The 11,895-nt window shown below is 35.6% G+C and overlaps 2 protein-coding genes across 4 annotated transcripts; one reads left to right on the top strand and one right to left on the bottom strand.

Annotated features, from left to right (window-relative positions):
• Nucleotides 1-683: 683 nt before the first annotated feature.
• Nucleotides 684-6,214, bottom strand: LOC112457591. 3 transcript variants are annotated; one of them, XM_025020743.1, is made up of 4 exons: nucleotides 6,124-6,214; nucleotides 5,299-5,328; nucleotides 4,417-4,474; nucleotides 684-3,355 (listed from the first exon to the last, which is right to left on the bottom strand). In XM_025020743.1, exons 1-4 carry the CDS (start codon nucleotides 6,207-6,209, stop codon nucleotides 2,060-2,062), a joined length of 1,470 nt encoding a protein of 489 aa, XP_024876511.1. In that variant the 5' UTR covers nucleotides 6,210-6,214; the 3' UTR covers nucleotides 684-2,059. The 3 variants fall into 3 exon arrangements, with proteins under 3 accessions (XP_024876511.1, XP_024876509.1, XP_024876510.1); XM_025020741.1 differs by having other exon boundaries at nucleotides 5,160-5,328; nucleotides 6,124-6,157; XM_025020742.1 differs by lacking the exon at nucleotides 6,124-6,214 and adding an exon at nucleotides 5,642-5,728 and having other exon boundaries at nucleotides 5,160-5,328.
• A 1,556-nt stretch (nucleotides 6,215-7,770) lies between these two features.
• On the top strand, nucleotides 7,771-11,839 carry LOC112457593 (vesicular integral-membrane protein VIP36-like). The gene is made up of 7 exons (XM_025020744.1): nucleotides 7,771-7,885; nucleotides 9,111-9,226; nucleotides 9,341-9,538; nucleotides 9,704-9,866; nucleotides 10,180-10,346; nucleotides 10,509-10,572; nucleotides 10,647-11,839. Exons 1-7 carry the CDS (start codon nucleotides 7,771-7,773, stop codon nucleotides 10,796-10,798), a joined length of 975 nt encoding a protein of 324 aa, XP_024876512.1. The 3' UTR covers nucleotides 10,799-11,839.
• The last annotated feature ends 56 nt before the right edge of the window (nucleotides 11,840-11,895 follow it).

Here is an 11,895-nt window from a genome sequence, read left to right as displayed (position 1 = left end):
TACTGGAAACATATACAATCGAAGTTAATAATGTAAATTCAGCAGTATAGTAAACATAACATGATTATCTGACATATTATTAAGTAAGAATACACGATAATCTCGTATTTAAAATCCAAGATTTATTCTTGTTAACGCAGAGATAAAGATTTGTGGAGTTGCTCGGTGAAATAATCAATGAACAAGCTTGTAGTTTCGAGAGTTTATTATAAATCTCATCCTATGTACACTCTTAGGTATGTCTCTAACGTTTCTACTGATCGAAGTATAAAAGTATGTCCTAACGATTATTCGTTTAGCCCTGAATAATTATTGATTTAAATTACATTTTTTGTATTAATAAGAAAATTAGTCAATATTGTAATATATAAACCACTTTTCTCGAAATGGTATAATGTACAATTTTAAAAATTAATAACTATCCTCGACAGACCTAAACGAATAGATCGACTGACACTGGAAATCGCTTTGGTCGAATTATTTGATCGTCTCTAATCCTCATTTATTATATGATGGAAGGTCGAAGTAATATTTCTAGCTCAATACATATATATGCTTTGTATATATCCCAACAAAGATTTAATATAAAGGCAACGTAATATCATCCTTAATGGATAACATCAGAATATATTTAAATCTATGGCAAATGAGAGGTTTTGAATGCAAGAGTTTGACAAATGAGATTGTATGCAAAATGAAATTTTTTTTCAAAGATATACATTTTCTCTTTGTCATTTCTTGTTTTGCTCTTGAGATACACTGTATAATAACGTACAATTTCGCATTTATATCTTATATCTTCGATTTTTACAGTTGTCGACTTTTAGATGTTAATATTTTTCGATAAATATTCCGAATAAGTTGCATGAATAATTATCACGTTCTTATTAAAAACATATAGAAATAATTTGTATCGATAAAAAATTATATACTTAATATTATATAATATGTAATTATTGAATCTTCTTTTATATGTGTTATGGATTGTTTATAATAATCAACAATATTCCATTAAATAGAGTAGGTCATAAAACGCTGCTATTATAAATGCAATAGTAACGTTGCAACTTATCTGGTAGTAACAATTTGCTAGAAAATATATATATATAATTTCGTATTATAATTAACTTGCAAAAATTTGTTCGTGATAACTCAATTTGTGGTGGACATAATATATTTTTAATCACCTTGTCAAATTCAACGAATTACAAATTAGAAATATAAATATTATATTTCGTTATTAAGAATTAAACACGGAGAGATATCTTTCTAATATTACATATGAGTATTACATCGTATGAATAAGCGTCGGATATGAAATATGAATTTTCTAACGATAATATCGATGAGATAACATATGCATAAAACAATATTCAAGAAATTATTCCCAAATAAGCATTCTGTTAGATTAATATGACGCTACGTTACGGAATCTTTTTTATTTATAGGAGTAAAAGCTATTTATCATGATCTATCTAAAACATTAAAGATAATTATAAATCATAAATCATAGGTCGGAAACATATACTAAAATTAAACACATTACATTTCTGTACATGTGGGTTTTATCATATTCTATATTATACCGCATTAAATGTTGGTACATTTCATAGAATCAAGTCTTTATTTGTAAAATAGTCATGTCAAAAGTTAATAAAATTGTACTCTTCACTATATAATTTATTCTTTCCTTTCTAAATAACTTTATCCCAAAATTGATATAGAAAAATTATGCACTACAACAATTTTAGCAATTTACACGGTGGAAATAGCATTGAATTCTTCTAATTTAATTGTTGAAAATGTAGCGATATTATATTTTAAAATTTCGAAAAAACTTTCCGAAAGTTAGAGAAGAAATACAACCCCTGTTCAAGAAAATTTTAAAAACAATAAAATGAGGATACAGTTATTTTTAATTAATTAATTAGAAAAGAAACTATTTACTAGCAAAAGGTAAAATCAATGCTTCTAGTTGTGTATTTTTTGGTACTTTTCTCGAAAATATAAAAATTTTCCTTTTTTTCTGTATAATGACACATTGACTGTCCATGATAGTTTACATGATAACACACCATTTTTTTGTACTCTCAGTTGGTTCAGCCGTCATTTTATTGTCATCATTCTTTATCCCGCTAATGTCTAACTTGGTAGAGTCGAAATTATAAGGTGTGGCTTTCGGCGTGGATACCTGCATGCTAGGTATGCGCAAACCTTTCAACAGATTTATAGATGTACTTAGTAAACTACCCTCTCCATCCGTTTTCTGCTTTTTCACCGAGCTCCAATTTTCTGTTTCAATTTTACGTTTTCTGTCCAATGGGCTACCATTCGTAGAGAAACTGTCGGATAGTAAACCGCTACCATAATGTAAGACTTTAGCTTCTGTTCCTTCATCCTGCGGCATAGACATAGTCGATGTATTCACGAAAAGAGAACTATTTGGTGATATCCTTCTCTCACGGAAAGTAACGTGACGCAGTCTACCGATGGAATGTCTTCCCGAGATGTTTCTCAGCGTCTTTCCAAATGACAGGTCTCTTAAATGTTGACTCGGCATGCCTTCCGAATTGCTTACGTCATAGAGCTTCGAATTATCTTTCAGACAATCGTTGAGTCTGATTTGTACATCTTTTAGCATTATAGATGAATCGTAAGAAATGAATGATGCATCATTTGCAGCGTCATCGATATTTTCTTTATCCTTCTGAGTGTTGCTCTGTGTAACGGATTCCGACATTTCGGATACTTCCGACGTTGTGGATTCAACAATGTCGACCGAGTAGCTCTCATTATCGGTTTGAGCTTCGCTTCGCATCTCTTCTTTTTCATTTATACCGTTCTTCATCTCCTCCTGTACCGGAGGCAATTCTTCTCCCTTATCATTGTCCTTTGGTTTGTCGTCTAATTTTTCTTCTCCATTGTTTACCAAACTTTGATCAATTTCATATGTTAATTTAATATCATTCGCATCTTGCTCTTCCACTTCTTTGGTTTCAGCATTAACATTTTCTAATAAGACTTCCTCTTTTTCTTGTTTTTCTTGGGAAACAGTTTTGCTCTCCACAAATATTACTTCCTGGTTAGTTTTCGCAGAAGTTTGAAGTTCGCTTGACATCTGTTCGGAGGAATGATCAATATATTCTTTGCTCACAGTAGATTTCTCAGCTTCAATAGTTTTGTTGTTACTGTTCTCTTCTGTAACATTTTCTTTGTGAATTGAAACATTCAACTTGACTTCAGCTTCTTCCGATCCCGGCTGCATCTCTGCACTTTTGGTTTCTGGATTTTTCATTAGTACTTTTAATTGCTTTATTGCTTGATGTTCAACTTTTGCTGGAGGACGAAGTTTGCTCTATAACATACATTATTTCCACATTGCAAAAACCCAAGAGGCAATGCAAAAAGAACTTAACAAATAATTGAAAGTCATAGACTTATCATTAGCATGAGCTATTTGTGCGTTTCAATAAATTTACAATTATTTTGTGAATTATATTTAATTAATATTCTTATTTATGCATAATATTTATGCATATTTTTCCACAATTTTAATTATATTAAATCTGAAAATATATGTAAATATATATGTATATAAGCGAAAATTTTTCTCATAAAATTAGCAAGTAAGAATCAAATTGTTACTAAATATCAGTAAATAAATTAATACAGATAAAATATTTTTATGTTACATAAAATTAGATTTTTCAATTAACTTTCTTACTGTCTCTTCCTTTCTTTCCATTTCTTTCTCTATATATAAATTATAAAATGTAAGGAGGCACAGATATATAAAATTGTTAATAGCTGATAACATACAACATTTATGAAATATTTGATTTAGCTAAGAAAATAAAAAAACCGACCTGTAAACATATTACACACAAGCAATATCAAACCATTATAATACATAAAATAGTATCGTTATAAATTCGAACTGTGTGATAAGCCCATACCTAATCTTTTATGGGTCGATATCACAGTCTCCGATTAACGTGATCATCTGATTAAACTCACTCTTCGTCTCTTTCTAGGGGGACAGTTAGAAAGAGATGCAGAGTGAGTTTAATCGGAGGATCACGTTAATTGGAGACTGTGATATCAGCCCTAAAAGATAACATTATCTCAATAGTAAATTTAATAAAGGTTCTTAGTAGAGTATCAGTGTTGTTTTAAGAAATTAATACTTAATATTGTCCAAACAGATAAAGCACAACACATTAAATACATAAAACGTAATTTTCAATCATTGAATATGTTAATCATGAATATGTTATAACATAATCTCTAAATAATTATTTAATATTTTTATATTACAATCAAAATAATCATATTATATACATGTATTGTTTCAGATAACAATTTTGAAATATATCATAATAAAATAAGAAATTAAGAGAAATTAAAAGTCTATACCTTAAAATTCTTTCCTGGTCCAGACGGTATTTTTTTCTGTATTCCAGTCAGTTTTGGCCTAAAACAAAAATAAGATATTCACAATCAATGAAGAGATAAGCCATGTTGCAAATGGCCTTTGAGCAAGAAATGCTGGAGGTGATGAGAGGAACAAATTCAAAAGTAAAGAAGATAAACCAAAGTTTCTCATGTCTAAAAATGAAAATATCTTTTTTTCTTACATGCATCGTCATAATATTCTCTTTGTAAAATAAGAAACCTGAAAAACACATTGGTGTCTTGTTCATCAATCTATTTCATCTCAAAATGTCTTAAAATGACTCGACTCGACTCTTACTTTAAAGTTGATATCTGGATTACCAGCCAAATTAATTCTTCATTTCAAAATTCTGTGACACATGATACGATTACAGAGTATCGCAGAGATATATTTAAGAAACGCTACGAGATGTGATCTCGATAGCCCCCAGTCTCCCAATTCATTAGCAAACAGTTACAGAACACAAAGCTCCGACACCCTGTAAACTACAGCGGCAAGCAACCAACAAGTTCCAGGCGTTGCATCGAAATGCCAACGTGCGCAAACAGTTTACAACTAAATCCAAGGCCAACTCCACTCCAGGATGGCCCAGGGAGAGGAGGGCAAGACTCGAGAGAGAAACAAACGTACGTACATCCCGCGCGGACTGAGAAACTCTGGCGGAACTTGCGATTCGCTGTTTTTGCTGATTGTTTCTACAAACCTGTTCGAAATCTCGGACTCGCGCTGTCTCTCGGGCAAGCTAGATTCAGAAGCTCTCGACGGCGCGGTCGTTGCCTTGAGCCTCCGAACGTACAAATTCCTCTCATCGCCCCCAGGGGCCGCCTTCTTTGGCGTCTTACCCATGGCCACGACTGCGATTAGCGGCGTGCCTATTAGTTGTGCCCGATTAATCTCCACACGCCCTTTTTTTTCTTTTCTTTCTGTCTGCCGATCCTTACTTGCGTGCAAACGCAACAAGCCCGCGTGAGGTCCCCCACTTACAGCGTATACGGCAAATTAAGATCTTGCTTCTACTATTACTCCACTCGCACTCTCTCACACACGCAACACGCATACACACGCTCTCTCTCTCTCTCTCCCTCCCTCTCGCTCGATCTCTCTCTCTCTCTCTCTTTCTTCCGCTAGCTCTCGCCGCCTCTCGCCTCCTCCTCCGCTCAAATATTAATAATCGCCCTTTCTTACGCTCGTCGCGGCCGATTACTCGCGACGTGGACCTCGCCGTACGAATGCGGGCGCCGGTATCTCGTGCACGAGAGCCGGGAGAGCGGGACGAACGGCTCCGTCGAGTTCAAGCGCACGTACGTACTACGCAGGACGCCATACAACCGCCGACCGATTGCACGACGACGCACAACGAGAGGGCACGATGGATGCGAGCACGTGCGCAGGCGCGGATGCGCGTCAGCGGCCGGCCGCTCTCTCACAGACGCTTTGAAAAAAAAATTCGCATGAGGCGACCGGGATCCGGGATCGCGGCTCTCGAAGATGGCTTTAGGCGACCCGCGGAGTTTCGGAGTATTTCGGGTTACGGGCGACGACTCGATCGAGGGAATCGTGCACGGAACGGAATTGACTCGAACTGACCGTGAACGTGAACCCGTGTGACGTGAACTAGGAGCGACCGACCGCGCGTGTGTGCGGCGCATACATGTGTACATACATACACGACCGGCAAGCCCTCATCGTTTCCTCGTGTGCGTCCGGCGAAATCACACAATGACACAATCCCGGGTGCAAACGCGGCGGCCATGGAGCGGCGATGGCGGCATTTGCGGTGGCGTTGTCGTCGCTTTCGCGCGCTCGCGTACGAATTGAAGCTAGGGATGTATGGAGGAGCGTAAAATATCGATATTTCGGCGTATTTGATCGAAATATGATATTTCGATATATTGATTGAAATATGTATATCGATACTGGAGAATATCGAGAATATCGTAATTTTTGAATTTTTTTAGACAAGTTTTTTATATGTATATATTACTTTGAATGCTTGTTGAACAATAATAAAATTCTCAATTCTATGTATCATCTGAATTTGATTTGTCTGGTACCTGCAGACTCTTAATCAATAAAAAGGTCTTAATGCCTGCAACGTAGACATCAAAACATAATCGATGCACGGAAAATCAGAATGTATAGCCGCGAGATACGTTCGGACGATGAAACACACGTCTGAAATCTGTTATAAGACCAACGGTCTCGCGAAAAACCCACTTCGAGAGGCTCGCGCGACCCGACGTCTTTTCGGCGAATACAGACGGCGAAGAACCGTAAAGATTGAGTTTCTACATTAATTTCGCACGCGAAACGAAACGTAACGTAACGTTACCGTCCGTCCGTTTATCCGTCACTATTTAGATATTAAAAGATATCAATACGTATGTACCTCACGACGACGGTGCATCCTTGCTCCTGGAGTGATGGAGATAACTTTTGGATCGGTGAGATTCACTTCCGCGAACGGTAAGTCGCAGGAACCATCAGTGCGATTCGAACGCGATACCTACGTGTTAGCACTGTGAGCGCGTTTTCGCAACCGACCGCCATATTGAAACTATCGAACGGGCAAAGTGGCGATCCTCGAATAAGAAGAATCGATTGAATCGAAACGGCCGGGCGGCGAAGCCGCAATAATTTTACGCATATAATGTAGAATTAAGATCCGACGTGTATCCAAAATAATGGAATAGTCGTTATAAATGCGACCAATTATAGAATATATATGCACGTATGTACATACCTATACATATGTGTGATTATTCTCGGGCAATCGCCAGAATCGCGATATAACGGCGCTTCAATTAGTCAAGACGAAAAGTTACTTCGCGAGACACTCCCGACGTTTTCTCGCGCGCGAGATTCACTTTCGATTCCCGTGAAACTCTTCTTCTCAGCTTCTCTTTCTTTCTCCGTGAAATGGCACTCGATCCCGAAGTTTCCGGATTCTCGCCAAACGATTTCAACGATTTGAACGCGAGCCGAGATATGACGCGTTCTGCCACCGACGAGCTACTGATCGAAGACGGTCAACTCGGCGTGAATTTTCGCGACCACCGGCCACGACGATAATCGACATTAAGTATCGATTGTCGAGTGTCGCGTTGGGCGCGAATCGAATCGCTCGGCGACGCTCGGATCTCGGGGGGTCGGGGTCGGGGTCGGAGACGACGTTGGTTAGCTCGGCGAGCGCGTGAATCGTGAATGGCCTTTATTCTGGTGGTGCTGTCCGTTTCTACTTCGGCCGTGCGCGCTGTGACTCTTCCACCCACGTGTTTGTAGTCGAAACGAACGATCGGGAGTCAGCAGTCAACATGAGCGCGATTTCGTGGCTGTTTCTACTCGCCGGCGTCCTGGAGTCCCTCGCTACGGAATGGAACACGCAGGACTACATGAAGCGAGAACACTCTCTGATCAGGCCGTATCAAGGTGCGCCGATTTCGTTCCGTTCCCTTATCGCGCCTCCCGAGATCTCGCGAAAGTCCCGTCGCGTCGGGACCCTCCAGAATTCGCTTGTTCATTTATTATCTAATCCGTAATTTCCGAGCCAGCTCGCCAGGAGTTTGAGGTTACGAGGCGACTAATTAATGCGGAGAATTTATTACTTTCCACAGATAACGACGTTAATGACGAAGACACCTACGTCTTTCGCAGCTGTTTCAATATATGCGAGATCAGTAAATATACGTGGAACAAAGAGTCGATTTTTTTTTTCTCAAAAGAAACGCGTGAACTCAATTTTTTTAAATTATGGATCCTCTCTGGGAATCCTGTTGCGCGCCAGCGCGCGCGGGAGGATTTGCTGGTTTATTTATTATCTAATCCCGATCCGCGAGCCAGTCCACCAGAAGTTTGAGGTTATGAGGCGACTAATTAATGCGGAGAATTTATTACTTTCTAAAGATAGCAGCGTTAATAAAAAAAAATACCTACTTTTTTTTCTTAAAAAAAAAATGCGTGAAGTTTAATCTTTTAATTTATATATTCCCTCTGGGAATCCTGTCGCGCACCAGGATTTGCTAATTCATTTATCATCTAATCGCAATCCGTGAGTCAGTCCACTATAGGTTTGACCACGGTCTTAGTTTGACGTTACGAGGTGACTAACTAAGGCTAATTAATGCAGAGAATTAATTTTTCATAGATTGTAGCGTTAATGAAAAAAGAGATAAGTACCTACATGTTTCATAGCTGTGTCGCAAGATTAAATATGTATAGATCAAAGAGTCACTTTTTAAAAGAACGCGATTTCTATTTTTTTTTCCAAATCACAGACCCCTTAAAGATTGATAAATTGATAATTTAAAGAATTTTTTGTGATATGATATTAAAAATATTCAAAGAGAGAGATTAGTGATGTATATAGCATGATATCGGCGAAAGTTTTAACATGCAATGAGTTTCTAATATATTTTTATCTTGTATATATTAAGTAGACTGTAAATTAATTATTTATGATAATGGCTATTAAATATTTATCAAATCTATCGTCATCTTTTATACATTCGCGTTATAATAAACATGTTATTTTATTCCTGAATTTATATTTGATGTGTATTTATCATTCTTTTCATATATTTATAATTCGTACTGTTCTATATATTTACGATGTAAATGCTTTAGTTTATTTATAAAGATATGTTTATTATAATAGGCACAAGTATGACGATACCTTACTGGGACTTCATGGGAAGCACAATGGTAACCAATAATTATATCAGGTTAACACCTGATTTACAAAGTAAACAAGGTGCCTTATGGAATTCTGTGGTAAATATTCTATTTATATTTGTACATGTTTTTGATATATAACTTTTTAATGTGAAAACTATATGATATATATGTATTGTCTACTAATTAAGATTTTTAAACTTGTGTTTATAGCCGTGCCATATACGAAATTGGGAACTGCAAATTCAATTCAAAGTACATGGAAAGGGAAAGGAATTATTTGGAGATGGTTTTGTCATTTGGTATGCCAAGGAAAGAATGAAGTCAGGTCCGGTATTTGGGAGTCAGGACTATTTCCAAGGATTAGCAGTGATACTTGACACATACAGCAATCATAATGGCCAACATAATGTACGTTAATAATGCATTCTTATAAAATCTGACTATAGTTTGAGTAGTCGATTAAGGTTACGTAACTTTGATTGTTTTCAATCATCCAAAACTTAAGATTCTCATATTTATGTCTTTATTTTTCCGTATCTTCTTTTGATACTTGAATATTATTATTTGTGACAGCATCAGCATCCTTACATCTCAGCAATGGTCAACAATGGATCTCTGCATTACGATCACGATCGTGACGGCACTCATACGCAACTCGCAGGTTGTGAAGCAAAGTTCAGGAACTTAGAACATGATACACACTTAGCTATAAGATACGAAAGAGATGTCCTAACTGGTACGTAAAGATAATTAAACATTTAAACACATTGTGTCTTTTATACTATAGCGTGTGTCATAATATATCGTTTGTTAAATTCTATCTTTTCTTACACTTCTTATTCATCATTTGTACTTTGTCCTGGCACGTTACGTGAATTGTATTTTTTCTGCTTTTTTGTGCCAGCTTCATAATTGTCTCTTTCTTGAATTGCAAATGTATGTATACACGCATACATATATGTACTTATTTACCAACCAGAATTACACGCATATACTCACACATAACTCTATGTTTCTTATAACGTTTTTTTTTTCTTATTGTAATGAAGTTTCCACGGATCTCTCCAACAAAGCAGCATGGAAGCAATGCTTTCAAGTGAATCAAGTCAAGCTTCCAACAGGATATTACATTGGAATTTCTGCTACCACGGGTGATCTGTCTGACAATCATGATATATTGTCAATTCGTTTGTTTGAATTAGACTTACCAGATGATGTAAGTAAAAACTAAATTTATTCTTTTTCTATGCTTCTATTATATTAAATATTTGATATTATACATGTAAAGCACATATCTCGTTAGCAAATAAAGATGTGAACTATTTCATTAGAGTAATAAACAAATTAGCGATACTTAAAAATATATGTCAATTTACAGCCTAAGGATCAAGAAGACAGATCACAAATTGTGCCATCAGCAGCATTCTATGACGCACCAAGAGGTATGCAGATAAAAATAAATTGTTATTGTACATGTGTATAAATTTAGTATTCTAATAGAAATCTCTTGTTTCAGAACGCATAGAAGATCCGAAGCAATCGAGTATGAGTGGAATAAAACTTTTCCTACTGATGTTAGTTGGTGCGCTCTTTTTAATAGCTTGTGTTGTCATGGCCATTATGTTTTACCAAAAGCATCAAGAAAATAGTAGAAAACGATTTTACTAAGTCAGATTTCAGGTAGTGTATGTGTGTGTCTTGAGCGTCGCAGCTTACCGATTTCTCTTCTATTCAAGATTTTTTGTATACAAAGAGTAAATTACGAAATGCTCATAAGACTGTCTTTATTTGGGGTTTCTATTAAAAAATTAGTAGATATAAATCTTTTTTTTGTCTATAAGAATAAAAGTCTTCAAGGTAAAGGAGAGACGTGTATGTGTGTGTGTATGTGAATAGAAGTATTCTAATTCCAATTTGCAGAATGTTGCCCCATTGGATTAATTGTCGATGTCATTGATTGGATTCAATGTACATTTATTTGATTTTATTATAGTCAGTAAAAATACGTATTTATTTACAGTTCCTTTACCAAAGTTATTACTTTTTGAAATGCCAGGTGGAATTTAACGAAATAAGTTTTTATATATTTGACTTATAAAAAATATGTAGAATGGAGAGATATATCATAATGAATGTATGACATGTACATTATTAATTGTATTTTAGAAAGGTCTTGGAAAAATTCGTATATTATATGTATTAATTTCAAGCCAAATGTTCATATGCACGAGATCTTTGTGCTAATATATACTTTTTCCAGAACCTTTTTGTCTGTATAGGTTGGAACTAATTAATTCTAAACTCCAGTGATTTTAAATACTTAAGGAAATAATACATCACAGATAAAAGAGATATTTGTTTAAGGAGATAAATTATAGAAATCCAGTTTAATTTCTATTTATGCAATTTTTTTTGCGTAATCATTTCATATGCAGATTAAATACAGAAAAGACTTTATTAACATAGATTTTATATTTGTACATAAAGGAAATTAATGTACTCAAAGCTCCCATATTGCATACAGTTTGTGATAAATATTACTTGCAGATTATATAAATGCAATTATCTAAACAGGCAACTGGCCATAAGAATTATGCAGTGTTAGAATAATGTCTAACATTGCATGAAAGTATATGCAATGTGGGGGGATTCTACTGTATTTCAATATAAAATAACTACATACATAGTAAAACTCTGTATTGTAATCCTTTTATATGAAAACTAAGAAAAAGGGAACCAAACCGTTTAATAAACAATTGTCTTGT

The sequence above is a fragment of the Temnothorax curvispinosus genome, unplaced genomic scaffold, assembly GCF_003070985.1.
Source record: "Temnothorax curvispinosus isolate PA1 unplaced genomic scaffold, ASM307098v1 QBEX01007937.1, whole genome shotgun sequence".
Classification (NCBI taxonomy): domain Eukaryota; kingdom Metazoa; phylum Arthropoda; class Insecta; order Hymenoptera; family Formicidae; genus Temnothorax; species Temnothorax curvispinosus.
The sequence above is the reverse complement of the archived record's forward strand: the minus strand, read 5'-3'. Positions and strand labels throughout refer to the sequence as shown.

Excerpts from the sequence above, each read along its gene's own strand:
- LOC112457591 (XM_025020741.1), bottom strand. Across the intron at positions 4,475-5,159 it reads GAGTCCGAGATTTCGAACAG|GCCAAAACTGACTGGAATAC; the intron begins GTTTGTAGAAAC and ends TTTTTGTTTTAG. Across the intron at positions 3,356-4,416 it reads GACCAGGAAAGAATTTTAAG|AGCAAACTTCGTCCTCCAGC; the intron begins GTATAGACTTTT and ends TGTATGTTATAG.
- LOC112457593 (XM_025020744.1), top strand. The coding sequence starts at position 7,771 with ATGAGCGCGATTTCGTGGCTGTTTCTACTCGCCGGCGTCCTGGAGTCC. Across the intron at positions 10,347-10,508 it reads AATTAGACTTACCAGATGAT|CCTAAGGATCAAGAAGACAG; the intron begins GTAAGTAAAAAC and ends GTCAATTTACAG. Across the intron at positions 10,573-10,646 it reads ATTCTATGACGCACCAAGAG|AACGCATAGAAGATCCGAAG; the intron begins GTATGCAGATAA and ends CTCTTGTTTCAG.